This window comes from Eleutherodactylus coqui, chromosome 2, assembly GCF_035609145.1.
Source record: "Eleutherodactylus coqui strain aEleCoq1 chromosome 2, aEleCoq1.hap1, whole genome shotgun sequence".
In the NCBI taxonomy this organism is placed as follows: Eukaryota; Metazoa; Chordata; class Amphibia; order Anura; family Eleutherodactylidae; genus Eleutherodactylus; species Eleutherodactylus coqui.
In genome coordinates, this window is record NC_089838.1 from 46,252,523 (window position 1) to 46,280,405 (window position 27,883).

Here is a 27,883-nt window from a genome sequence, read left to right on the forward strand (position 1 = left end):
GCTGACTATTTCCTTTTGCAACGAATAACTGACAATTTCAGAGATGACAATGAATTCACATTTTAATATTCACAATGCCGCAGCGCTTGATTACGCCTAAATCCAGCTGAAGATTTCCATGATTATTGCAGAATGGAGGCGAGTTTTTCTATTTACGTCTGGTAAGAACAGCGCCAGATTATATCGTCATGCTGCGCGTAATACAAATCTCGTGCAGTAATCAAGACCCATGAGCTGCGTCTGGAGGGATATGAACCTGATAAGAGACCTGCTTCTCACTGCTGTGCCAGAGTCTCGGCGATCTGTCCTCGTCCAGGTCTGCAATTCCGTTTGCCTAAAATAGCGCTGACAGGAAGCGAACCTCGAGCAGTCAAGAAAAGGTTAAAATGTATTGTATCAGTGCAAGTAAGGAAACGATTGTAGCAGAAACCGCCGGTCGCCATACGCAACATACAAAGTAACCGCATCAGTAACGCGCTCGCTCCGGCACAGGTTTAATAGACTGCGCACAGAGGAAACAATCGCTGAATGTCTCCACTTGTTTCCGTTTACACGTAGAACATGCATGCTGAGAACTCGGATGCAGACGTGCAAGACCGCCAACAGGTAAAACAACGAAGGCGCCGACGGTGTCATGCAGCGCGGCGCTCACGCACTCTCTCACTCACGCTTATTCCTGGTTATGCAAAAGACCTAAAAATGATCAGCTGGTTTGGTCTAACGCCACTTAAGGCATTGCAAATCAAAGTCCTCGCATCTGTACAGGAAATAAAAAAGCTGGTGTCGGACGCTCGGATCGTCAATTGTTTGTTAAAAAAATTCTACATTCGTTTCTAGAACAATCTAAGCAGCCAATGAAAATCATTAAAAAAAACGGATCCTGCCCACGCAGTCCTGGATGCGCCAGGAGGACGGAGAGATTTGGCACTTTGTCACCAGATGTTGCATCCAGTGCGGACTATCGCAGGGAGCAGATCCAGATCCCCGCATGGCGCCCGCCGCCATCGGCTCAGTCACTTTCATTGAGGCTCCTCAGGGGTACATTGTCCCAGCTGCACCCGCAAGATGCCCGACTTGTGGAGTAACCAGAGCTGCAAGAACTCCTCGGGCATGGAGTGGAAACCGCTGAGCGGCGGGACGTCGTCGTAGTAATGGTGGCGGATGGGACTCCCCTTCAGGTCTATTTGGAAAGGCCAGAAGCCGTAGACTGTGACCTCCTCGCACAGGCTGAGGGCGGCGCTGGCCATGAAGAGGCCGGTGGACAGACGCTTGGAGTGGACGCCTTTGTTCTTCCAGAACTTGCCGACGTTCCGTAGGAAGTTGGGGTTGGCGAACAGCACAGTCTGGTTGGCGCTGAAGTCGGCGAGGGTGTAGTAGGCTCTCAGGGAGGGCTCCGTGCCATGGCGCATGGAGAACGCTGGCAAGTACACGTAGCTTGACTTGTAGACCTTCAGACTCTCTACAAAGGATTTCCGGGACCACAGCAAGTTCTGGAACCTGGAGAGAGAAGGAAACTGTCAGAAAGCGTCGACTGCAGGACACGATGGCCGTACAGGCAAAGATTAACAAGTCAAGTCCGGAGGCAACCTAGGACGAGGGGGAGCAGCTGCAGGCTTCAAGAGAAGAAAAAGTTCCCCTTTAAATGCTTAAGAGACCCTATCAAGGGTCCCCCTCCCCTGTGAACTCTATAGCCACAGGATGTTATCTGCGCAATGCTCATATATCACGCCTGAGGAAACAGAAACTTTCATCAGGATGCTTCATCTCCTCAACAGATAAAAACAAACAGCAGAATGACCCCATGACCCCGCGACAAGATCACCCCGAAACCCGGCACCCCGTATCTCGTGTCAACTTCCTGCTCTCTGCTGAGGACACCGATGATCATCCTGATAGTCGCCGACGTGTAAGGAACACTTTCCTTGTATGTGTAATTACTGTCAGAGGGCGCAAAGCGAAGGGCAAACAACCGGCAGAGGGCGCAAAGCGAAGGGCAAACAACCGGCAGAGGGCGCAAAGCGAAGGGCAAACAACCGGCAGAGGGCGCAAAGCGGAGGGCAAACAACCGGCAGAGGGCGCAAAGCGGAGGGCAAACAACCGGCAGAGGGCGCAAAGCGGAGGGCAAACAACCGGCAGAGGGCGCAAAGCGGAGGGCAAACAACCGGCAGAGGGCGCAAAGCGGAGGGCAAACAACCGGCAGAGGGCGCAAAGCGGAGGGCAAACTACCGGCAGAGGGCGCAAAGCGGAGGGCAAACAACCGGCAGAGGGCGCAAAGCGGAGGGCAAACAACCGGCAGAGGGCGCAAAGCGGAGGGCAAACTACCGGCAGAGGGCGCAAAGCGGAGGGCAAACTACCGGCAGAGGGCGCAAAGCGGAGGGCAAACTACCGGCAGAGGGCGCAAAGCGGAGGGCAAACTACCGGCAGAGGGCGCAAAGCGGAGGGCAAACTACCGGCAGAGGGCGCAAAGCGGAGGGCAAACTACCGGCAGAGGGCGCAAAGCGGAGGGCAAACTACCGGCAGAGGGCGCAAAGCGGAGGGCAAACTACCGGCAGAGGGCGCAAAGCGGAGGGCAAACTACCGGCAGAGGGCGCAAAGCGGAGGGCAAACTACCGGCAGAGGGCGCAAAGCGGAGGGCAAACTACCGGCAGAGGGCGCAAAGCGGAGGGCAAACTACCGGCAGAGGGCGCAAAGCGGAGGGCAAACTACCGGCAGAGGGCGCAAAGCGGAGGGCAAACTACCGGCAGAGGGCGCAAAGCGGAGGGCAAACTACCGGCAGAGGGCGCAAAGCGGAGGGCAAACTACCGGCAGAGGGCGCAAAGCGGAGGGCAAACTACCGGCAGAGGGCGCAAAGCGGAGGGCAAACTACCGGCAGAGGGCGCAAAGCGGAGGGCAAACTACCGGCAGAGGGCGCAAAGCGGAGGGCAAACTACCGGCAGAGGGCGCAAAGCGGAGGGCAAACTACCGGCAGAGGGCGCAAAGCGGAGGGCAAACTACCGGCAGAGGGCGCAAAGCGGAGGGCAAACTACCGGCAGAGGGCGCAAAGCGGAGGGCAAACTACCGGCAGAGGGCGCAAAGCGAAGGGCAAACTACCGGCAGAGGGCGCAAAGCGAAGGGCAAACTACCGGCAGAGGGCACAAAGCGAAGGGCAAACTACCGGCAGAGGGCGCAAAGCGAAGGGCAAACTACCGGCAGAGGGCGCAGAGCGCGGGCCGAGCGGAAGGCGCAGAGTGAAGTACAAACAACTGGCAGAGTGCTCAGAGCGAGCAGAAAGCGCAAAGCGCAGTGGCAGGCAGAGGGCGCAGAGAGAAGTACAAACAACTGGCAGAGGACTCAGAGCGAGTGGAAGGCACGGGACGGGCTGAAAGTGCAGAGTGTGGGGCAAGTGGAAGGCGCGGTCTGGGGGGAAAGTGCAGAGTACAGGGTGGGCAGAAGGCACAGAGTGAGCAGAAGGCGCAGAGCAAAGGACTTACAACTGACAAAGGGTTCAGGAAGAGCGGAAGGCAGAAGGCGCGGGGCGAGCAGGAGGCGCATGAGCGGGGCGAGCAGGAGGCGCATGAGCGCGGGGCGAGCAGGAGGCGCATGAGCGCGGGGCGAGCAGGAGGCGCATGAGCGCGGGGCGAGCAGGAGGCGCATGAGCGCGGGGCGAGCAGGAGGCGCATGAGCGCGGGGCGAGCAGGAGGCGCATGAGCGCGGGGCGAGCAGGAGGCGCATGAGCGCGGGGCGAGCAGGAGGCGCATGAGCGCGGGGCGAGCAGGAGGCGCATGAGCGCGGGGCGAGCAGGAGGCGCATGAGCGCGGGGCGAGCAGGAGGCGCATGAGCGCGGGGCGAGCAGGAGGCGCATGAGCGCGGGGCGAGCAGGAGGCGCATGAGCGCGGGGCGAGCAGTCAGCAAAAGCGAAAGATGGGTGGGCAAAGAAGACTACAGCAGAGCTCAGTGGGTATATTGGTGGTCATACTCTCCATGTCTGCTGTCCTTTGATCTTCTGCTCTACACGCTGACGGCAGGACTATTCCCTGGACTTCAGGTTCCTCCTCTCCAGTCTCCTTCTGTAACTATCAAACCCCCTTGTAACATCCATCCCTCCTACATCCTAATATCTGCCCATTGGCAACCACAAAGACCTTCGGAGAGGGCACCCCAACATATCACATCTGACCACCCGCAAACCTTGTAGGAGGATCATCACTAATGAGAAGAGGAAGCACAGGCCAACGACTGACCCCCAAAATCACCAGCTCCCCCATCACTGTGTAAAGACGGAGGACTCTACCTCTTTTCTATGATCGACGGGTTCACCGTCACCAATTGCGTCTTTGTTCCCACATCCAGAGTGTAGCCACTGGTGAGCGGAGGCAGGTTACATCTGAGGAGAGACGGACAGAAAGCCTTATATGGAGAGATCCCCAGGTTATACCTGCATGCTTCATATCACTGTATATAGGAGATGTATAACTTATAGCATCTGTACATATATAATTATATACAGGAGATACCCAGGTTATACCAGCATGCTCCATATCACTATATATAGGATATATAACTTATAGCAGCTGTACATATATAATTATATACAAGAGATACCCAGGTTATACCTTCATGCGTCATATCACTATATGCAGAATGTATAACTTATAGCAGCTGTATATATATAATTACATACAGGAGATACCCAAGTTATACCAGCATGCTCCATATCACTATATATAGGAGATGTATATAATTATATGTACAGCTGGTATAAGTTATACAAGAATTACCCAGGTTACACCATCATGTATACCTTATAGCAGCTGTACATATATAATTATATACATGATATCCAGGTTATACGAGCATGCTCCATATCACTATATACAGGAAATGCTCTGGTTATACCATTGTGGCACATTCCCTGCACACATTAGGTGACAGATGGATGTTGCTGAGATCTCCGGAAGCTTTGAGGTCTCACTTACCTAATAACAAAATCAGCCTCATCGATCTGCTTTCCACACCTGCTCCCCTTCAGTATCCCACCATTCCCCACCACGGAGCAGCGCTTCAGGGGGAGCTTGAATGGTGTATCCTAGCAACAGAGAGGAGAGCGCTATTGTCAGTGACACAATGTTGCAGCAGGGGACAGCGCTGGGAACAGTTGTAACCTGGCAGAGAGAAGTGGCTGCACTGCGACCATTCATCAGACTAGAAGAATCCGCCCAAATTACCGGAGGAGGGAGGAGAAAGATAGAGAGATATGATAAAGGCCTCAGATTTCCACAGCGGAAGACCTGAGGAAACCATTTGGGGAAGATCACGCATGTAATGGTTTTTCCATGCAGATGTACGCAGATGCACTGCAGATCATCCCAGAGGGAAAAAAAAAAACGCAACCCCACCTCCCAGCCTTTATCCTACCTTCCTAATTGATTTTAGCCTTCAAATCCGCAGTGCATCCGTAATTGTATTTGTGGATGCACAGTGGACCAACTGCACCCATTGACTTCTATTGAGCCCGTCCACATAGAATTCGCACTGAAAGGGAACACGCTGACATTTGTTTTCCGTACCAAATGGTCCGCATGCTTAAGTTCAGTTGCCATTGCCAATGCTTCCCTATGGGCACTTTGAATTGCAGATCTTTTGCACGGGTGACCCATGCAGGTTCCGCAAATGAAATCCGCCCGTGGAAAATGAGCCATAGAGAGATAGATAGATAGATATGACAGAGATAGATGAGAGATAGATAGATATGACAGAGATAGATGAGAGATAGATAGATATGACATAGATAAGAGAGATAGATAGATAGATATGACATAGATAAATAAGATAGATAGATATGACATAGATAAATAAGATAGATAGATATGACATAGATAAATGAGATAGATAGATATGACATAGATAAATGAGATAGATAGATATGACATAGATAAATGAGATAGATAGATATGACATAGATAAATGAGATAGATAGATATGACATAGATAAATGAGATAGATAGATATGACATAGATAAATGAGATAGATAGATATGACATAGATAAATGAGATAGATAGATATGACATAGATAAATGAGATAGATAGATATGACATAGATAAATGAGATAGATAGATATGACATAGATAAATGAGATAGATAGATATGACATAGATAAATGAGATAGATAGATATGACATAGATAAATGAGATAGATAGATATGACATAGATAAATGAGATAGATAGATATGACATAGATAAATGAGATAGATAGATATGACATAGATAAATGAGATAGATAGATATGACATAGATAAATGAGATAGATAGATATGACATAGATAAATGAGATAGATAGATATGACATAGATAAGAGAGATAGATAGATAGATATGACATAGATAAGAGAGATAGATAGATAGATATGACATAGATAAATGAGATAGATAGATATGACATAGATAAATGAGATAGATAGATATGACATAGATAAATGAGATAGATAGATATGACATAGATAAATGAGATAGATAGATATGACATAGATAAGAGAGATAGATAGATAGATATGACATAGATAAGAGAGATAGATAGATAGATATGACATAGATAAATAAGATAGATAGATATGACATAGATAAATGAGATAGATAGATATGACATAGATAAATGAGATAGATAGATATGACATAGATAAATGAGATAGATAGATATGACATAGATAAATGAGATAGATAGATATGACATAGATAAATGAGATAGATAGATATGACATAGATAAATGAGATAGATAGATATGACATAGATAAATGAGATAGATAGATATGACATAGATAAATGAGATAGATAGATATGACATAGATAAATGAGATAGATAGATATGACATAGATAAATGAGATAGATAGATATGACATAGATAAATGAGATAGATAGATATGACATAGATAAATGAGATAGATAGATATGACATAGATAGATAGATATGACATAGATAGATATGACATAGATAGATAGATATGACATAGATAGATAGATATGACATAGATATAGATATGACATAGATAGATAGATATGACATAGATAGATAGATATGAGATAGATAGATAGATAGATAGATAGATAGATAGATAGATAGATAGATATGACATAGATAGATAGATATGACATAGATAGATAGAGATATGACATAGATAGATAGAGATATGACATAGATAGATAGAGATATGACATAGATAGATAGATAGATAGATAGATAGATAGATATGACATAGATAGATAGATAGATATGACATAGATAGATAGATAGATATGACATAGATAGATAGATATGACATAGATAGATAGATATGACATAGATAGATAGATAGATAGATAGATAGATATGACATAGATAGATAGAGATATGACATAGATAGATAGATAGATAGATAGATAGATAGATAGATAGATATGACATAGATAGATAGAGATATGACATAGATAGATAGATAGATAGATAGATAGATATGACATAGATAGATAGAGATATGACATAGATAGATAAAGATATGACATAGATAGATAGATAGATAGATATGACATATGACATAGATAGATAGATAGATAGATAGATATGACATAGATAGATAGATATGACATAGATAGATAGATAGATATGACATAGATAGATAGATAGATATGACATAGATAGATAGATATGACATAGATAGATAGATATGACATAGATAGATAGATAGATAGATAGATAGATATGACATAGATAGATAGATATGACATAGATAGATAGATAGATAGATATGACATAGATAGATAGATATGACATAGATAGATAGATATGACATAGATAGATAGATAGATATGACATAGATAGATAGATATGACATAGATAGATAGATATGACATAGATAGATAGATAGATAGATATGAGATAGATAGATAGATATGAGATAGATAGATAGATAGATAGATAGATAGATAGATAGATAGATAGATAGATAGATAGATAGATAGATAGATAGATTCTGGTTTGTTCTATCTGAGTTTTCTACCCTTCATCTTTATAACACGGATGCGACATGTGAGCTGGCTTCTCGCAGTTGTCTGTCACCCGTGATGGTGAATGTGCAGCACTGCAGCAGATGGGCCGCATGATGCACTTACATATGTGCATATTAACAAGCTCATTACAGTATATGCAAATGAGCAGAAATAACCTGCCGCATTAAGCCCCATTTAGACACAACGATTACGGCTCGAAATTCGCTCAAAAGCCATGGTTTAAGCGATAATCGCTGTGTCTATCTTGCGCCCGTCGTGCCGTTTTCGTTGAAGATTCGCTCGTTGTTGTCATTCCGCCCGCTTACAATCCGGCGGTCGGCAGTTTGCTTATCATTTGGTAAAATGACATTGTTCGGTCGTCCAGCGGTTTTCAGTGCAGACATTACACACGGATAATACAGCGACTGAAAGCGCGACATTTACCAACAATTCTCGTCAGGAAAAAAACAGTAGTCTTTAAAAGCAAAACCATCGCTGACTTATATCATTATAACGAATTTCGAGCGATAATCTGTGTGCCTAAATGGCGCTTTACACATATTTCTATAGAGATCAGCGAGTCGTCACCTCGGTCCATTCATCCTCCTTGTACGAATCCGTAAACGGGAAAGTTGGGTGGCAACCAATATGGCCACCATGTACAGACATGTGATAGCGAGGACGAGTCACAGATATCATCAATCATCAATCATCAGAGCCAGTGCGGTAAACAATCTGCGCTGACCTGTGGGAAGAGGCTGTACGTAGAGTTCTCGATGATCAGCGAATGTAAGAACTCCCCATCAAACCAGAGGTTCACGCCCAGCGGGGTGTTCACCTTCGTCACAGAGAAGAGGTGACCCGGGTGACAGCAGTCGTTCAGCTGCTTCCTGCAAGAGAGGAAAAGGGGTGAAGGAGAAATGGCGCAATACTGTGAGATGCCCTTACATCCTGTCTTCTACTCTAGTCACCTCCAGAGCTGCAGTCACTATTTTGCAGGATAGGGCATGATGGACCATCGGAACTGTGACTGCAGCTCTGGATGTGACTGGAGGATAAGACACAATGGAACATCAGAATAGTAACTGCAGCTCTGGATGTGACTGGATGATTAAACATGATGCAACGCACCAGGGACTAACAGTATCCAGCACCTCTATATATTGGTTCCGCTGCTCATTTTACCATGTGACCATCTTGCACGAGTCACATAATATTGTAATCTGTGAGGCACGGTGTCATTTTATAGAGAATTTTGGGAGACAACTGGTTAATACCTTGCGCATCACATGATGCAGGAAGATATAAGGGGTTCTCCTATCATAGACTGATGGGGCCTGACCACTGTGATGGGGATTGCCGAGAAGTCACAGGCCGCCACAAACGCTCAATTGCACTGCGTCCGTGATTTCGCTACAGAGCCTGGCGCTGGGAGGACTCGTTGGGGTTACCTGACCGGTCTTTAAATTAAGGTAGTGTCCCCTTTGAATCAATCATGCCCTTCAGTATTAGAAAACTGCCTATAACGTGCGACATAGAAAGCGGCGTCCTTGTCTGCATTGCACGTGTCGAAGGTAATGGCGCCGCTCGCAGACAGCGTCTTACTTTTATATATTGCAGGTTATAAATAGTACTGATGGACAAGTTGCTCGTGTCACCGCTACAGTCGGTGTTTTGTGGGTCTCTGCGTACGGCGAGTTCTTGGCGTTCAGTCACATCACAGACTCTCCTCACAGACAGTGGGGTTTTTAGCATAACCTCGTGCCTTGCGTGTCATCTATGAAGCACGGGCCTCACCTATCAGCGTTGCGCCTCGCGCCTCCCCGCCATGTGGCCCCGTTATTGGTTTATCTCTACACTGCACGCAGATTAACTCAGGGTCACATCTGCCGCTGTCCACGAGGTCCAGCATCTTAAAGCTCCATCATGACCCTATAAGTGTAATGCAGACTTGGGGTGGCAGCCGCTCGTCTTCACCATCACGCTGACCACACCCACGATGACATGATAAGGCAGACCTGACATTTTCCCTGTGGGGGGGGGGAGCCGCTGGACACCATAACAAAGCCGAGGATAACGGAGCGCAAATCATCGCAGCTTGCTACTCGGTCCTTTGTTGGTGCCGTCAGCAGCTGTTCCAACACCTTATGCATGGGTTAACAATAAAAGGGGTGTGGCCAGACAGTTACAATACTGCAATAAATGTATCACTCTACGCTCCTGATGTTAACCCTTCGCTGACACTATATGGAGCTGCCACACTGCCACAAGTACAAATGACAGATACAGCATGCTACAAGTTTCATAAATGTGTGTGTTTGAGGGGGGGGGGGGGGGGGGGGGCTTTATAATTACAGAGTAGATCAGCGGGGTGGCTCCTAAATAATTGTATTTTCTGGATTACGTAGCAGAGATCCACACTCGCCGCAAACACGTGTAACCGCACCATGAATGCAGCGCATTGTGTCCGGGAAGAAGACTATCTCTGTTCTATGAAATCACGGACCAGTGAGCACAAAGGAGACGGGGAAGGGAGCCAAATCACCACCAGGGGAGGGGCAGCAGACCTCACATATGGAGGGTCCGACACAAGGAGGGGCCATCACAGGAGACACTACTTGGACTTCCTCTACAATCCCTGCTGGTCATCCAAAGAATCTACTGTTGTTACAATGTTTCTATTCATCACATCTTCTGCTATTAGACTACAAGCCCCTCCCCTATTACTGCTGACAACCAGCCTGTATCTCCTGTCTGAGAGGGAGTCACAGCCCCTCCCCCATCTATTACTGCTGACAACCAGCCTGCATATCCTGGCTGAGAGGGAGTCACAGCCCCTCCCCCATCTATTACTGCTGACAACCAGTCTGTATATCCTGTCTGAAAGGTAGTCACAGCCCTGCCCCCATGTATTATTGCTGACAACCAGCCCGTATAACCTGTCTGAAAGATAGTCACAGCCCCTGCCCCTATCTATTATTGCTGACAACCAGTCTGTATAACCTGTCTAAGAGGTAGTCACAGCCACACCCCCATCTATTACTGCAGAAAATCAGCCTGTATATCAGGTCTGAGAGGTAGTCACAGCCTCACCCCATCTATTACTGCAGACAACCAGCCTGTATATCATATCTGATAGGTAGTCACAGCCCCGCCCCCATCTATTACTGCTGACAACCAGCCTGTATATCATGTCTGATAGGTAGTCACAGCCTCACCCCATCTATTACTGCAGACAACCAGCCTGTATATCATATCTGAGAGGTAGTCACAGCCCCGCCCCCATCTATTACTGCAGACAACCAGCCTGTATATCCTGACTGAAAGGTAGTCACAGATCTACCCCCTGCTGATGACTGATGGGCCTTCAACCACTCTTCTTCTTTATCCTTATGATGCAGGGTGTAGATTATTAAGATCACCAGATCCCATCCTTCTCCTATCTCCGCCCGCGAGAACGGCGTCTGGTCCTCCTATCTCCACCCGCGAGAACGGTGTCCGGTCCTCCTATCTCCTTGCAGGCTCTCCCCGCCAGCTCACACAGGCAAGTAGCGAGAATCCTTTCAATTTCTCGATGGTCAGCAGAATGTAACACCACGGGCGCCAACAACGTAATAAAATTTTGCACAGCGCAGTAACGTCCAAGGTGATGCTATGTTAATGAGCATCTCCTGCAGTAAAGGGTTAAATCGAGAACTAAATGATGAAGATGGAAGAAGCCTCCAGCAATCTCATTTGCCTTAACCAGACGCTGATGTCATCACCCTAGTGACCTCATCATCTGACATTACACTGTTTATCTGAAAACACATCTAGAAATCTGCTAATTTATTGAAGCCACTTTTGACTCCTGTGTCGTCTCTTCGTCCCCCACAGTCGCTGAGCATGCGCAGTCCACTCTTCCCGCAGTCTCTCCCCTTCACAGTCACTGTGCGCAGTCTCTCTTCCTCGCTGTTGACGTGCAGTCTCCCACCCACGCAGTCTCTCTAGCGCAGTAACCGTGCAGTCTCTCTTGCACAGTATCTCTCTTTTGTAGTCTCTCCTACGCATTCACCATGAGCCGTACGCAGTCTCTCTCATGCAGTCTCTGCAGCGCAGTAGCCGTGCACACTCTCTTGTGCAGTCTGTCCAGTGCAGTAACCATGCGCAATCTCTCTCCTTTGTACTCTCCCGCTCATTCACCATGAGCAGTCGCCGTGCAGTCTCTTCTCTTCCCAGTCTCCATGCACAGTCCATTCCTCCCGCAAAGTCCCTCACCCATGCAGTCGCCGTGCCCAGTCTCTCACCCTCAGTCACCATGCGCAGTCTCTCCCAACCAATCTCTGTCCATCGCAGTTGCCGTGTGCCGTCTGTCCCGAACAGTCTCTCCAATGCAGTAGCTGAACAGTCTCTACCGCATAGTCGCCGTGCGCAGTCTCTCTCCTTTGTAGACTCTCCCGCGCATTCACCATGAGCAGTCGCCGTGCGCAGCGCCTCTCCCGCGCAGTCGCCGTGCGCAGCGCCTCTCCCGCGCAGTCGCCGTGCGCAGCGCCTCTCCCGCGCAGTCGCCGTGCGCAGCGCCTCTCCCGCGTAGTCGCCGTGCGCAGCGCCTCTCCCGCGCAGTCTCTTTCCCTCACAGTTGCCGTGCACAGTATCTCTCCTTTATAGTCTCTCGTACATTCACCATGAGCAGTCGCCATGCGCAGTCTCTCCCCTGCTAGTTGCCATGTGCAGTCTCTCTCCTTTGTAGACTCTCCTGCACATTCGCATGATGCACTCTCTCCCTTTGCTGTGCAGTCATCATGCGCAGTCTCTCCCCCGCAATATCTGTTAATCACAATTGCTGTGCGCAGTCTCTCTCCTTTGTAGACTCTTCCATGCATTTGCCATGAGCAGTCACTGTGCGCAGTCGCCGGGCGCAGTTGCTCCCCCCCAATCTCTGTCATTCGCAGTTGCAATGTGCAGTCTCTCTCTCTCCCTCACAGTCGCCGTGCGCAGTCTCTCTCCTTTGTAGACTCTCCCGCGCATTCACCATGAGCAATGGCCGTGCACAGTCTCTCCCTTTCCTGTTCAGTCACTGTGCGCAGTCTGTGCCCCTCGCAGTCGCCGGGGCACAGTCTGCTCCTCCTGTAAGGCTTGAGGGACAGTTAGGAGAGAAAGCCTCATGGGATCTGGGAGCATTAGGTAGATGATGGATGGATGATATGTCACCCTCTATGGAGGAGGTTTTCTGGTCAGCCAAGATATGGTACAAAGATCATTACTGGGTCAGATGAGATGGCAGAGAGTGAGTTCTGCCCAGTGATGGACTGGTTGGCAGCAGCAGATGATTGGCTGAAGAAAAATGGCGGGAAATGCCTGTGGTTGTCAGGCAGAATCTGGTGGCCTGATAGTGGCTGGTGATTGGTCCAGAGGAACAAGCTGAGAGGAGCAGCAGTGAGATATGGAGGTGCAGAGATGTGGGCCATCATCATCTGGAAAGAAAGCAGCATGCGGCATCCAGGTGACAGCTCCCTATTCCTGTCAGCTCTTGTCACAATTCCTGTCACAGCTTCAGATCATCTGTGAAGATGGAGGACCTTCTGGAGCGGCTGATCATCAGCGAGGATGAAGTGTTCGCTGAGGAATAGCTGCGGAGAGGTCTGGAATCCCCTGCGCTTCAGCTTAGCACTTGTCAGCAGCGCCGGCCAGGAGGAGCTGAACAGGCAGAGGACATCGTCTGAACACTTGTATCTGAGGACTTGTCAGTAGAAAACCACCAGCAAAGCGAACGCAGAGGCTGCCTTTACCTTCATCCGTTCGGAGGTGACTGAAACCTGGCAGCGGGATCAGAGGCTGTAAGGCAGTAGTGTACGCCCCTGATCAGAGGCTGTAAGGCAGTAGTGTACGCCGCTGATCAGAGGCTGTAAGGCAGTAGTGTACGCCCCTGATCAGAGGCTGTAAGGCAGTAGTGTACGCCCCTGATCAGAGGCTGTAAGGCAGTAGTGTACGCCCCTGATCAGAGGCTGTAAGGCAGTAGTGTACGCCCCTGATCAGAGGCTGTAAGGCAGTAGTGTACGCCCCTGATCAGAGGCTGTAAGGCAGTAGTGTACGCCCCTGATCAGAGGCTGTAAGGCAGTAGTGTACGCCCCTGATCAGAGGCTGTAAGGCAGTAGTGTACGCCCCTGATCAGAGGCTGTAAGGCAGTAGTGTACGCCCCTGATCAGAGGCTGTAAGGCAGTAGTGTACGCCCCTGATCAGAGGCTGTAAGGCAGTAGTGTACGCCCCTGATCAGAGGCTGTAAGGCAGTAGTGTACGCCCCTGATCAGAGGCTGTAAGGCAGTAGTGTACGCCCCTGATCAGAGGCTGTAAGGCAGTAGTGTACGCCCCTGATCAGAGGCTGTAAGGCAGTAGTGTACGCCCCTGATCAGAGGCTGTAAGGCAGTAGTGTACGCCCCTGATCAGAGGCTGTAAGGCAGTAGTGTACGCCCCTGATCAGAGGCTGTAAGGCAGTAGTGTACGCCCCTGATCAGAGGCTGTAAGGCAGTAGTGTACGCCCCTGATCAGAGGCTGTAAGGCAGTAGTGTACGCCCCTGATCAGAGGCTGTAAGGCAGTAGTGTACGCCCCTGATCAGAGGCTGTAAGGCAGTAGTGTACGCCCCTGATCAGAGGCTGTAAGGCAGTAGTGTACGCCCCTGATCAGAGGCTGTAAGGCAGTAGTGTACGCCCCTGATCAGAGGCTGTAAGGCCGTAGTGTACGCCCCTGATCAGAGGCTGTAAGGCCGTAGTGTACGCCCCTGATCAGAGGCTGTAAGGCCGTAGTGTACGCCCCTGATCAGAGGCTGTAAGGCAGTAGTGTACGCCCCTGATCAGAGGCTGTAAGGCAGTAGTGTACGCCCCTGATCAGAGGCTGTAAGGCAGTAGTGTACGCCCCTGATCAGAGGCTGTAAGGCAGTAGTGTACGCCCCTGATCAGAGGCTGTAAGGCAGTAGTGTACGCCCCTGATCAGAGGCTGTAAGGTAGTAGTGTACGCCCCTGATCAGAGGCTGTAAGGCAGTAGTGTACGCCTTGATCAACGCTCTGCTATCACATTTAGCTTACTAGGGAAGTTGGCAAAAGTATTGCCTGAAGTGTGTAGATGAGCATATGAGGTCCAGCTGTTTAGATGTGACTTTGGGGCCTTAAGGATGTGTCAAACCATGGGAGCTTTATAATAATAATAAAAAATTTTAAAAAACGGGTAAAAGGGTGTGGCTTCGCTTGTTTGCTCAATTTCATGAGAATATATGCCTGGTTAGGAATTTGCAGGCGTTTGTGTCTATGCCCACAAGCACCAGGTTCTTTGTTGATCCACATACTCTATTTCCCTGGAGATAAAACCTACCCGGAAATAAGCCCTAGCATGATTTTTCAGGATGTTTGAACTTTAAGCCCTACTACAATGATGCACCCCTTGGACAAGAGTGGCGCTGTACCGAGGAAGTGACGTGGCAGGAGGAGGAAGTGACGTCAGACGCCGGTAGCAGCAGCGCGCGCCGAGGCAGGTGCGGGAGCTGAAGCAGGAGCGGGGGGGGGGGGGGAGAAGGGGATCGGAGTGGAGTAGGAGCCGGGGCCCGGAGGCCACCAGGAGTCCAACGCCGGCAGGAGGTTGTGACAGAAGCAGAGCAGAGAACAGCGGAGCAGCAGGTACCCGAGCGGCAGGAGGGCAGAGAGAGCGGCCGCCGGGAGAGCAGGTGACGTCACCAGGTGGAGTGGAGGAGCTGCAACAGGAGCCGATAAGTATCTTCTGTGTGTGTGAATCTAAGTGTGTGTCTTCTGTGTATCTGGTGTGTCCTTGTTGTGTCTTCTGTGTGTGTCTGTGGGTCTAAGTGTTGGTGGAAAAATAAAAAATAAATTTTTGTGGGCGAGCGGCTGCGCGTCAGCGATTGCACAGAGGCGGCAGCAGGGGAGCGGAAGCGTGTGAGCGGTCGGGCAGAGGCGGCTGCGTGTGAGCGGTCGGGCAGAGGCGGCTGCGTGTGAGCGGTCGGGCAGAGGCGGCTGCGTGTGAGCGGTCGGGCAGAGGCGGCTGCGTGTGAGCGGTCGGGCAGAGGGCCCTTAAAAATGATTTCAGGGACTTAGGATCCAAGCTTAGGGCACAGTCCTCCAGGGTAGTTTTCTCGGAAATACTACCTGCACCTAAAGCCACACTAGAAAGGCAGCAGGATCTTAGGGAGGTAAACAAGTGGCTCCGGAGTTGGTGTAAGAAGGAGGGATTTGGGTTCCTGGAGAACTGGGCTGACTTTGCTGTCGGCTACAGGCTCTACCGTAGGGACGGGCTGCATCTTAATGGGGAGGGTGCAGCTGTGCTGGGGGAAAAGATGGCTAGAAGGCTGGAGGAGTGTTTAAACTAGGGATCGGGGGGGGGGGGGGGGGGGAGGGCAAAAAGAGAAATAGTGGGGTAGTCAGTGTAGCTAGTGACCAGGGTCACAGAAATGGGAATGGGGGTCGAGCGGGAAGGTGGGGGGGGGGGGGGGGTTAGTACAGTTAGAACTGTGAGGTCAGCCATTAGTACGAATACCAACAAAACGAATTTAAAAAACAAAAAAAACTATATAAATTGTATGACCACAAATGCAAGAAGTCTGATCGGTAAAGTGGGTGAGCTTGAAGCGAGAATGGCCGATGAAAATTATGATATAGTCGGAATAACGGAAACATGGCTTGATGATAAGTGTGATTGGGTGGCGACTTTGCAGGGGTACAATCTCTTCAGAAGAGACCGAAGGAACCAGAAAGGAGGTGGGGTATGTCTGTACGTCAAATTGAACTTAAAGCCGAGACTACGGGAGGATATAGGAGTAGGAGATGAATATGTGGAATCTCTGTGGGTGGAAATACAGGGAGAAAAAAATAACAAAATCCTGGTAGGGGTTTTCTATAGACCACCAAAAGCAACAGAAGAAACTAAAAACTTACTATTAAGGCAAATAGAAGAGGTGTCAAACCGCAATGAAGTAATTATCATGGGGGACTTTAATTATCCTGACATAACATGGGAGAACGAAACCTGCAAATCTCATAGGGGTGATAAGTTCTTGAGAGTAATTAAAGACAATTACCTGAACCAACTAGTGCAGCTGCCAACTAGAGGGAGGGACACTCTGGACTTAGTACTAACTAACAAACCGGACCGAATAAAGGGGGTACAGGTTGAGGGGCATTTGGGGAACAGTGACCACAATATAATTAACTTCCAGCTGTCATTCAATAAGAAGCCTTATCAGGGAGCGACAAAAAAACTAAACTTTAGTAAAGCAAAATTTGATGAGCTTAGAACTACTATCGGTAACATTAATTGGGACAACATCCTCAAAAATGCCAGTACGGAGGACAAATGGGAAAAGTTTAAAAGGATCCTAATCGCCTCATGTGAGCAGTTTATTCCCTTTAAAAATAAAAGAATCTCAACTAAAAGGAAACCAATGTGGCTAGACAAGACTGTAAGGGGGGCAATAAATGGAAAAAAAGAAAGTGTTCAAGCTACTAAAGCAAGAAGGCAGCGAAGAAGCGCTAAAATCATACAGGAAAAAAACAAAATATGCAAAGATAGGATCAAAATGGCTAAGGAAGAAGCAGAAAGACTGATCGCCAAAGAGAGCAAAAACAACCCGAAGCTATTTTTCAACTATATTAACAGCAAAAGGATTTGCAGGGAGAGCACTGGCCCTTTAACAAATAATGTAGGAGAAATTATAGAGGATGATGAAGGGAAGGCAAATCTATTAAATAGTTTATTTTCAAGTGTATTCACCAACGAAAAGGAAATGCCACATGAGATGCAGGGGAATAAAATGAACCCCTCACAAAATATGTCATACCTAACACAAGAGGAAGTGTGGAAGCGATTAAAGAAGACTAAAATCGACAAATCACCAGGCCCAGATGGAATACACCCAAGGATACTAAGGGAACTAAGCGACGAGATAGCCAGGGCGCTATATCTAATATTTCTAGACACTATCAAGACCGGGGTTGTACCATTGGATTGGCGCATTGCCAACGTGGTTCCAATTTACAAAAAGGGAAACAAAAGTGAGCCTGGTAACTACAGGCCAGTAAGTCTCACTTCCATAACTGGAAAACTTCTCGAGGGGATTCTGAGAGACGCCATCGATGAGTACCTCAAGGAGAACAAGGGAATAACCCCTCACCAGCATGGGTTCATGAAGGGTCGCTCATGTCAGACAAATCTAATCAGTTTCTACGATGAAGTAAGCTCTAGGCTGGACCTGGGAGAATCTATTGATCTCGTATATCTGGACTTCTCTAAAGCCTTTGACACCGTGCCACATAATAGGCCAATATACAAAATGAGGCAGCTTGGATTGGGTGAAAACGTGTGTAATTGGGTAAAGAATTGGCTCAATGATAGAAAGCAGAGGGTGGTAATAAATGGTTCATACTCTGATTGGACCACAGTCACTAGTGGGGTGCCACAGGGTTCAGTATTAGGCCCCATTCTGTTCAATATATTTATCAACGACCTGATAGAGGGGCTGCAGAGCAAAATATCAATATTTGCAGATGACACAAAATTATACAATATAATTAACCCAACGGAGGACAATGTACAGCTACAAACAGACCTAGATAAGCTGGGGGCCTCGGCAGAAAAATGGCAAATGAAGTTCAATGTTGAAAAATGTAAGGTTATGCACATGGGCAGCAATATTCACTTAATGGGGTACCGCTAGGAAAAAGTGATATGGAAAAGGACCTGGGGGTACTAGTGGATAGTAGGCTAAACTGGAGTAACCAATGCCAGTCAGCTGCTGCAAAGGCAAATAAGGTCTTGGGGTGTATTAAAAGAGGTATAGGGGCGAGGGATGAGAACATTATCCTTCCATTATACAAGGCACTAGTCAGGCCTCACATGGAATACTGCGTACAGTTCTGGTCACCGGTGCTCAGGAAAGATGTCACAGTGCTTGAGGGGGTTCAAAGAAGGGCGACTAAACTAATACATGGAATGAAGGGACTGGAATACTCAGAGAGGCATCAAAATTAGGATTATTTACTCTAGAAAAAAGACGGCTAAGGGGTGACCAAATAACTATGTATAAATACATGAGGGGACAATACAAGGATCTCTCCCATGATCGGTTCATACCCTGGACTACGACGGTAACAAGAGGGCATCCGCTAAGTTTAGAGGAAAGCAGGTTTCATCACCAACATAGAAAGGGATTCTTTACTGTAAGAGCAGTTAGACTGTGGAACTCTCTGCCTGAGGATGTGGTGATGGCAAAATCCATAGAGGAGTTTAAAAGGGGACTTGATGTCTTTCTGGAGAGGAAGGATATTACAGGATATAAATCTTAGGTTAATTGTTAATCCGGGTACACAGGCAGGTAGGAACTATTAGGGGTTGATCCACAGATTAGTCTGATTGCCATTAGGGAGTCGGGAAGGAATTTCTTTCCCAAAAGGGCTAATTGGCTTCTGCTCTTGGGTTTTTTTTTGCCTTCCTCTGGATCAACACAGGAGGATAGACAGGCTGGACTAGATGGACGTTGTCTTCATTCGGCCTAACAAACTATGTTACTATGTTTCAAAATTAAGCCCTAGTTGCAGTTAATAAAAATAGAAAAAAAAGTCAATATAAATAGTGTCCAGGCAGCTATACATAGCAAAAGTAAGATCTTATGGAGCAAAAATTAGTAGAAGACCCTGTCTTGTTTTCGGGGTGACAGGGATGATGGACAGTCATTATCTCGCTTTTAATGTATAATGGTGCTTAATTGTTTACAGGGGTGGTTTTATTGAAGAAAAAGTAGACAGATGGGGTTCATCTTGGTTTAAGTTGTACATACGCCTGAATAATATGGTGTACTAATTCTTTTTTTTATTCTAGGAATTAAGAAAAGTATTGTGTGGATTGTTGGACCCTCCTTTGTGTACTGGACTTGGAGAAGGGCAGCAGATCGCTGTTATTCTGAAAATTTGTGATTGTACAGATCACAGTGTGAAATTTTTGGCGCAGTAGCAGATGTATGAGGTGGAGGGGACTAATGGCTAAACTGATGTATAGAGAGTCACGTGGGCCTGGAGAGTCATGTGGGCCCTGTCCAGATGTTTTATTTTTACACTTAGGGGTTAATGACATAGAAGAGAACAGATTGATATGTCGTGGGACATTGAAGGGAGCAGTGGAGCATTAAACAAGGTTCCAGATACAGTGATAGTTTTTTTCAGATATTGTTCCTCGATTATTAGGGTCATTGCCGAGGTCTGTATATAGCGTGAGAATTCGGAGAAGGGTTAACCTGGTGGTAGAGCTCATGCCAGGAGTGGATGTTTCCTTTTTAGACATGCTGATATGGAAGGTCTTGTTCCAGGCTTCCATAGGAATGATATAGTATACTTGTCAGAGATTGCGTTGGATATTTTTATTATGGAGTTGTGTAGATGATTGAGGAGGCTGCGGGTGTTGGGGGGGCCATGCCATTAGTGGATGCCATGGCCTGGTGGGGGATTGTCGACCGCATTAGGCGGGTGGGCAGGTAAACTTGGGGAGAGTTTGGTGGTGGTAAACTCGTGTCTGTAAGACAGTTTACATGAACTGTTATGGTTATTGATTGGTTAATAAACTTGGGCCTGTAAAACAGAGTTTACAGGAAGTGTTATGGTTATTATTGGTTACATTTCTCCCCAAATGTTTGTAACCCCGTTAATAAACACCGCGGCCTTCTTTATCCAATATTGGTGTCTGTGTCGGTTAGTTTTAAGAGTTTGGGAAGGTTTTATTCCATGCAATCTCTGTCAATCACAGTTGCCATGCGCAGTCTCTCTCCTTTGTAGAGTCTCCTGCGCATTCATCATGAGCAGTCGCCATGCAGTCTCTCCCTCTTCCGCGCAGTCACTCACCCGCGCAGACTCTCTCGAGCAGTCACCGTGCGCAATCTCTCCTTTGTAGTCTCTACCGCGCATTAGCCATGAGCAGTTGCCGTCCCTCCTATGCATTCTCCTCTTCTCGCGCAGTCACCGTGCGCAGTCTATTCCTCCCGCGAAGTCTGTCTCCAACACAGTCGCCGCACCCAGTCTCGCACACTCGCCGTTGGCAGCCCCTCTCCCGTGCAGTCTCTCTTCTTTGTAGACTCTCCCGCGCATTCGCTGTGTGCTGTTACTCCCTCCTGTACAGTCTCTCTGCCTCGCTGACTTCTATTTATTAGGAAGGCAGGGCTGCTGGAACATGGCGGAGGTCAGAGATTATCTTCACAACAGACGATAATTTTAGGGAAGCCCCTGTAATAGCATCAGACGGGTGCGGCAGCTGACCCCTGCTCATCGCCACAGACTGCGATAACGAGCTGTGAGACGGCGGACAGAAGCGGAGAGGAATGTGATGTCCTCGTGGCCCTACTTAGAGAGGTTCTGCAGCAGCTGAGACAAGTACATGCCTATACTGGGGGGCCAGTTGTGATACAGCAGATGCAAGTTGTCATACGGGATGCAATTATAGCGTCTATCACAACCCCCATCATCCTCATGTAAGGCCGGGCTCACACGAGTGTATACGCAAGGACGCGGCGCCGCTCATCACCGTGTACCATCCTGGCGTGTACGCTCGCCGAAGATAGGACGTGTGGCGATTTTCCTTGCGCACATTCTTTGCACTAGTCATGAGATTTGTGCAGCACACGGAGTTCGCCGTACTGACACGCTCGTATGAACCGCGCCTTAAGAAGATCTCACCTGCGGTCATATGACCCTGAGGGAGATGATGGGGCGGTTTATAAAGCCGTCTATTGCTCCTAGCAACCAAATACAGCACAGCTTTCATTTTACCACAGCAGAACAGGAAGTAAAAGCTGCACTCTGATTGGTTGCTTCACAAACCCCACCCCTCCAAGAAGGTGAAAAAAGCACAAAGGGTTAACAGGGGAGCAAGTCAGAGGGGTTCAAGTACAGAGTCAATGGTTACAACAGGATGACACTGGAGTGACAGCAGGGTGTTGGGTGATACTGGCTTGTAAGGACGGCTTGCTGTTCCTGGAAATGGGGGGGTCGTCATCTGGGTAGGAGGTTTGGGGTTCAGACACAGTGCAGTTACTGAATGATCCTCCCAACCAGAGGCTTACTGACGAATGCAAACTGACACGTGCAGGAATTACTGATACGCAGGGCACCTCAATGACATGTGGCGAGACTAACTGACACGCGGAGCACCTCACTGACATATGGCGGGACTTACTGACACGCGGGGCACCTCACTGACATATGGCGGGACTTACTGACACGTGACGGGACTCACGGATACACAGGGCACCTCATTGGCATGTGGCGAGACTTACTGACACGTGCAAGAATCACTGACACGCGGGGCACCTCACTAATATGTGGTGAGACTTACTGACACGCAAGGGAACCTCATTGTCACGCGCAGGAATCACTGACACGCAGAGCAACTCACTGGCATGTGGCGGGACTTACTGACACGTGGGGCACTTCACTGACACATAGGGCACCTGACACGTAGCGGGACTTACTGACACGCAGAGCACCTCACTGACACGCAGGGCACCTCACTGACACGCAGGGCACCTGACATGTGGCGGGACTTACTGACACGTAGGGCCCCTCACTGACACGTGGTGGGACTTACTGACACGCAGGGCCCCTCACTGACACGTGGCGGGACTTACTGACACGCAGGGCACCTCACTGACACGTGGCGGGACTTACTGACACGCAGGGCACCTCACTGACACGTGGCGGGACTTACTGACACGCAGGGCACCTCACTGACACTTGGCGGGACTTACTGACACGTAGGGCATCTCACTGACACTTGGCGGGACTTACTGACACGCAGGGCACCTCACTGACACGTAGGGCACCTCACTGACACGTAGGGCACCTGACATGTGGCGGGACTTACTGACACGTAGGGCCCCTCACTGACACGTGGCGGGACTTACTGACACGCAGGGCCCCTCACTGACACGTGGCGGGACTTATTGACACGCAGGGCACCTCACTGACACGTGGCGGGACTTACTGACACGCAGGGCACCTCACTGACACGTGGCGGGACTTACTGACACGCAGGGCACCTCACTGACACGTGGCGGGACTTACTGACACGCAGGGCACCTCACTGACACTTGGCAGGACTTACTGACACGTAGGGCATCTCACTGACACTTGGCGGGACTTACTGACACGCAGGGCACCTCACTGACACGTAGGGCACCTCACTGACACGTGGCGGGACTTACTGACACGCAGGGCACCTCACTGACACGTGACGGGACTTACTGACACGCAGGGCACCTCACTGACACGTGACGGGACTTACTGACACGCAGGGCACCTCACTGACACGTGGCGGGACTTACTGACACGCAGGGCACCTCACCGACACGTGGCGGGACTTACTGACACGCAGGGCACCTCACTGACACGTGGCGGGACTTACTGACACGCAGGGCACCTCACTGACACGTGGCGGGACTTACTGACACGCAGGGCACCTCACTGACACGTGGCGGGACTTACTTACACGCAGGGCACCTCACTGACACTTGGCGGGACTTACTGACACGTGACGGGACTCACGGATACACAGGGCACCTCACTGGCATGTGGTGAGACTTACTGACACGCGGAGCACCTCACTGACACGTGCAAGAATCACTGACACGCGGGGCACCTCACTAATATGTGGTGAGACTTAGTGACACGCAGGGGAACCTCATTGTCACGCGCAGGAATCACTGACATGCAGAGCAACTCACTGGCATGTGGCGGGACTTACTGACACGTGGGGCACCTCACTGACACATAGGGCACCTGACACGTGGCGGGACTTACTGACACGCAGGGCACCTCACTGACACGCAGGGCACCTCACTGACACGCAGGGCACCTGACACGTGGCGGGACTTACTGACACGTAGGGCACCTGACATATGGCGGGACTTACTGACACGTAGGGCCCCTCACTGACACGTGGAGGGACTTACTGACACGCAGGGCACCTCACTGACACGTGCGGGACTTACTGACACGCAGGGCACCTCACTGACACGTGGCGGGACTTACTGACACGCAGGGCACCTCACTGACACGTGGCGGGACTTACTGACACGCAGGGCACCTCACTGACACGTGGCGGGACTTACTGACACGCAGGGCACCTCACTGACACGTGGCGGGACTTACTGACACGCAGGGCACCTCACTGACACGTGGCGGGACTTACTGACACGCAGGGCACCTCACTGACACGTGGCGGGACTTACTGACACGCAGGGCACCTCACTGACACGTGGCGGGACTTACTGACACGCAGGGCACCTCACTGACACGTGGCGGGACTTACTGACACGCAGGGCACCTCACTGACACGTGGCGGGACTTACTGACACGCAGGGCACCTCACTGACACGTGGCGGGACTTACTGACACGCAGGGCACCTCACTGACACGTGGCGGGACTTACTGACACGCAGGGCACCTCACTGACACGTGGCGGGACTTACTGACACGCAGGGCACCTCACTGACACTTGGCGGGACTTACTGACACGCAGGGTACCTCACTGACACGTGGCGGGACTTACTGACACGCAGGGCACCTCACTGACACTTGGCGGGACTTACTGACACGCAGGGCACCTCACTGACACGTGGCGGGACTTACTGACACGCAGGGCACCTCACTGACACTTGGCGGGACTTACTGACACGCAGGGCACCTCACTGACACTTGGCGGGACTTACTGACACGCAGGGCACCTCACTGACACTTGGCGGGACTTACTGACACGCAGGGTACCTCACTGACACGTGGCGGGACTTACTGACACGCAGGGCACCTCACTGACACGTGGCGGGACTTACTGACACGCAGGGCACCTCACTGACACGTGGCGGGACTTACTGACACGCAGGGCACCTCACTGACACGTGGCGGGACTTACTGACACGCAGGGCACCTCACTGACACGTGGCGGGACTTACTGACACGCAGGGCACCTCACTGACACGTGGCGGGACTTACTGACACGCAGGGCACCTCACTGACACGTGGCGGGACTTACTGACACGCAGGGCACCTCACTGACACGTGGCGGGACTTACTGACAAGCAGGGCACCTCACTGACACTTGGCCGGACTTACTGACACACAGGCACCTCACTGACACTCCGGTCAACCTAATGACATGCAGGGCACCTGACACGTGGTGGGACTTACTGGCACGCAGGGCACCTCACTGACACGTGGCGGGACTTACTGGCACGTGGCGGGACTTACTGGCACGCAGGGCACCTCACTGACACGTGGCAGGATTTACTGACAAGCAGGGCACCTCACTGACACTTGGCGGGACTTACTGACACGTAGCGGGACTTACTGGCACACAGGGCACCTCACTGACACTCAGGGCAACTCAATGACACACAGGGCACCTGACACGTGGTGGGACTTACTGACAAGCAGGGCACCTCACTGACACGTGGCGGGACTTACTGACAAGCAGGGCACCTCACTGACACGTGGCGGGACTTACTGACAAGCAGGGCACCTCACTGACACGTGGCGGGACTTACTGACACGCAGGGCACCTCACTGACACGTGGCGGGACTTACTGACACGCAGGGCACCTCACTGACACGTGGCGGGACTTACTGACACGCAGGGCACCTCACTGACACGTGGCGGGACTTACTGACACGCAGGGCACCTCACTGACACGTGGCGGGACTTACTGACACGCAGGGCACCTCACTGACACGTGGCGGGACTTACTGACACGCAGGGCACCTCACTGACACGTGGCGGGACCTACTGACACGCAGGGCACCTCACTGACACGCAGGGCACCTCACTGACACGTGGCGGAACTTACTGACACGCAGGGCACCTCACTGGCATGTAGGGGGAGACTTACTGACATGCAGGGCACCTCACTAGCACGTGGCGGGACTTACTGACACGCAGGGCACCTCCCTGGCATGTGTGTGTGTGACCGGGGGCAGGGGGGGGGGGGGGGAAACCTACTGAAATGCAGGGCACCTCACTGGCATGTGGGGGGACTTACTGACATAGAGGGCACTTCACTGAAGTGGGGGGGGGGGGGGGGGGGCGGTCTCACTGACATGCAGCTGCTTGAGGACACAAGAAGCATCGTCAGGAGATAGAAACCGTGATCCGTGCCCGGAGGATCTGTGCTGAAGCATCGCGATATCCAGTATGGAACATGTGATCGCGCTGTGCATGCCGCGCGTGCACTTTATGGACGCACAGACGGAGGGGACAGGCGCCATGACAACTCCTGGTCCAGGTGGTCCCAAGAATGGAAGGTGGGGGGCACCTAATCTACACTCTGATTTGTTGACTAATTATGGTTAATTGCTATTTATATGTGCTGTGATTTTATTCTGGGAAAGACTCTCGAGTTGAAACGTCGTATTTTTTAAACGTTTGGAGGAATAAAGAAACTTTTTCTTGCACCATGTATGTTGTCACCCCCACCCCGTTACCTGCATGATGAGGGGGGCTTCTCTTGGATCAGACCTGATATGGCGACTTTGCATGTATAAATGTGCTGTTGACACCCTTCTGTATTTGCCGTACCCGAGGGATGGGATTTTAGGGTCAAGAAGTGGGTTATCTTGTGGGGTGCAGGGGATGGGGGGACTGACAGGCTAGAGACTGATATAGGGGTGCAGGCAGGATGACAGTGGGGTGCAGTTGATGGAGGGTGACTAACAGCACAGAGGCCGGTATGGGGGTGCAGGCAGGGCGACAGTGGGGTGCAGGGAATGGGGGGGGCGGGGGTTGACACTGACAGGACAGAGGCCGGTATGGGGGTGCAGGCAAGGTGACAGTGGGGTCCAGGTGATGAGGGGGGGGCCTGACAGCACAGAGGCCAGTATGGGGGTGCAGGGGATGGGGGTTACTGATAGGGCAGGGGCAGATATGAGGGTGCAGGGGATTGGGGTGACTGACAGCACAGAGGCCAGTATGGGGGTGCAGGCAGGGTGACAGTGGGGTGCAAGTGGGGGGGGGGGGACACGGACAGGGCAGGGACCAGTATGGGGGTGAGGGCAGGGTGACTGACAGCACAGAGGCCGGTATGGTGGTGCAGGGGATGGGTGACTGACATGGCAGAGGCCAGTATAGGGGTGCAGACAGGGTGACAGTGGGGTGCAGAGGAGGGGGGGGGGGGGTGACTGACAGCACAGCGTCTGGTATGGTGGTGCAGGAGATAGGGGGGTGACTGACAGGGCAGAGATGATATGGGGGTGCAGGGAATGGGGGTGACTGACAGGGCAGAGGCCGGTATGAGGGTGCAAGCAGGATGACAGTGGGGTGCAGGGGATGTGGGGTGACTGACAGCACAGAGGCCAGTATGCGGGTGCAGGCCACGAGGGCAGAACATTAGGAGTGGGGGGGACATCCATTCATTTATGTCTACGAGGTCCTCCATCCCTCCTCCTGGTACCTGAAGCCCTGCAGGGCGCTGAGATTCCGGCTCCAGGCCCGGCCGCGCTGCAGCACCTCCCGCACCAGCTCCTTCTCGTCCGGCAGCCGCTCCACCGGGAAGACGTATAGCCAACATAGCACGGAGACGGCCAGCGCACCGAAGCCCACCGGGAGGCGGGTGCGGGGGCACTTCATCCTTCACCCGGAGGAGCGAGCAGCATGCCGGGGACGATTCGGGGGCCCGGGGCTCTAAACTGCCCGGGATCTACCGGGAAAACCGAGCCGCAGCATCCCCGAGCGTGCAGAGCCCTACGCCCGCCCCCTGCGCCAGAGGCTCCGCCCCCCGCGCCGCCTATTGTGTGCGGAGACCGACGAGCTGCTGCAGCCGCGATAACCCCTCGCCGGGGAAGTGGCGTGTGTATACCGGAGCCCCGGCGTCTCCTGCAGC

At 50.7% G+C, this 27,883-nt stretch overlaps 1 protein-coding gene across 1 annotated transcript; it reads right to left on the minus strand.

Moving 5' to 3' along the window:
* Positions 1 to 44: 44 nt before the first annotated feature.
* On the minus strand, positions 45 to 27,739 carry ST8SIA1 (ST8 alpha-N-acetyl-neuraminide alpha-2,8-sialyltransferase 1). Its single transcript, XM_066589747.1, has 5 exons — positions 27,455 to 27,739; positions 8,746 to 8,890; positions 4,956 to 5,065; positions 4,271 to 4,363; positions 45 to 1,497 (listed from the first exon to the last, which is right to left on the minus strand). Exons 1-5 carry the CDS (start codon positions 27,628 to 27,630, stop codon positions 1,020 to 1,022), a joined length of 1,002 nt encoding a protein of 333 aa, XP_066445844.1. The 5' UTR covers positions 27,631 to 27,739; the 3' UTR covers positions 45 to 1,019.
* Positions 27,740 to 27,883: the final 144 nt, after the last annotated feature.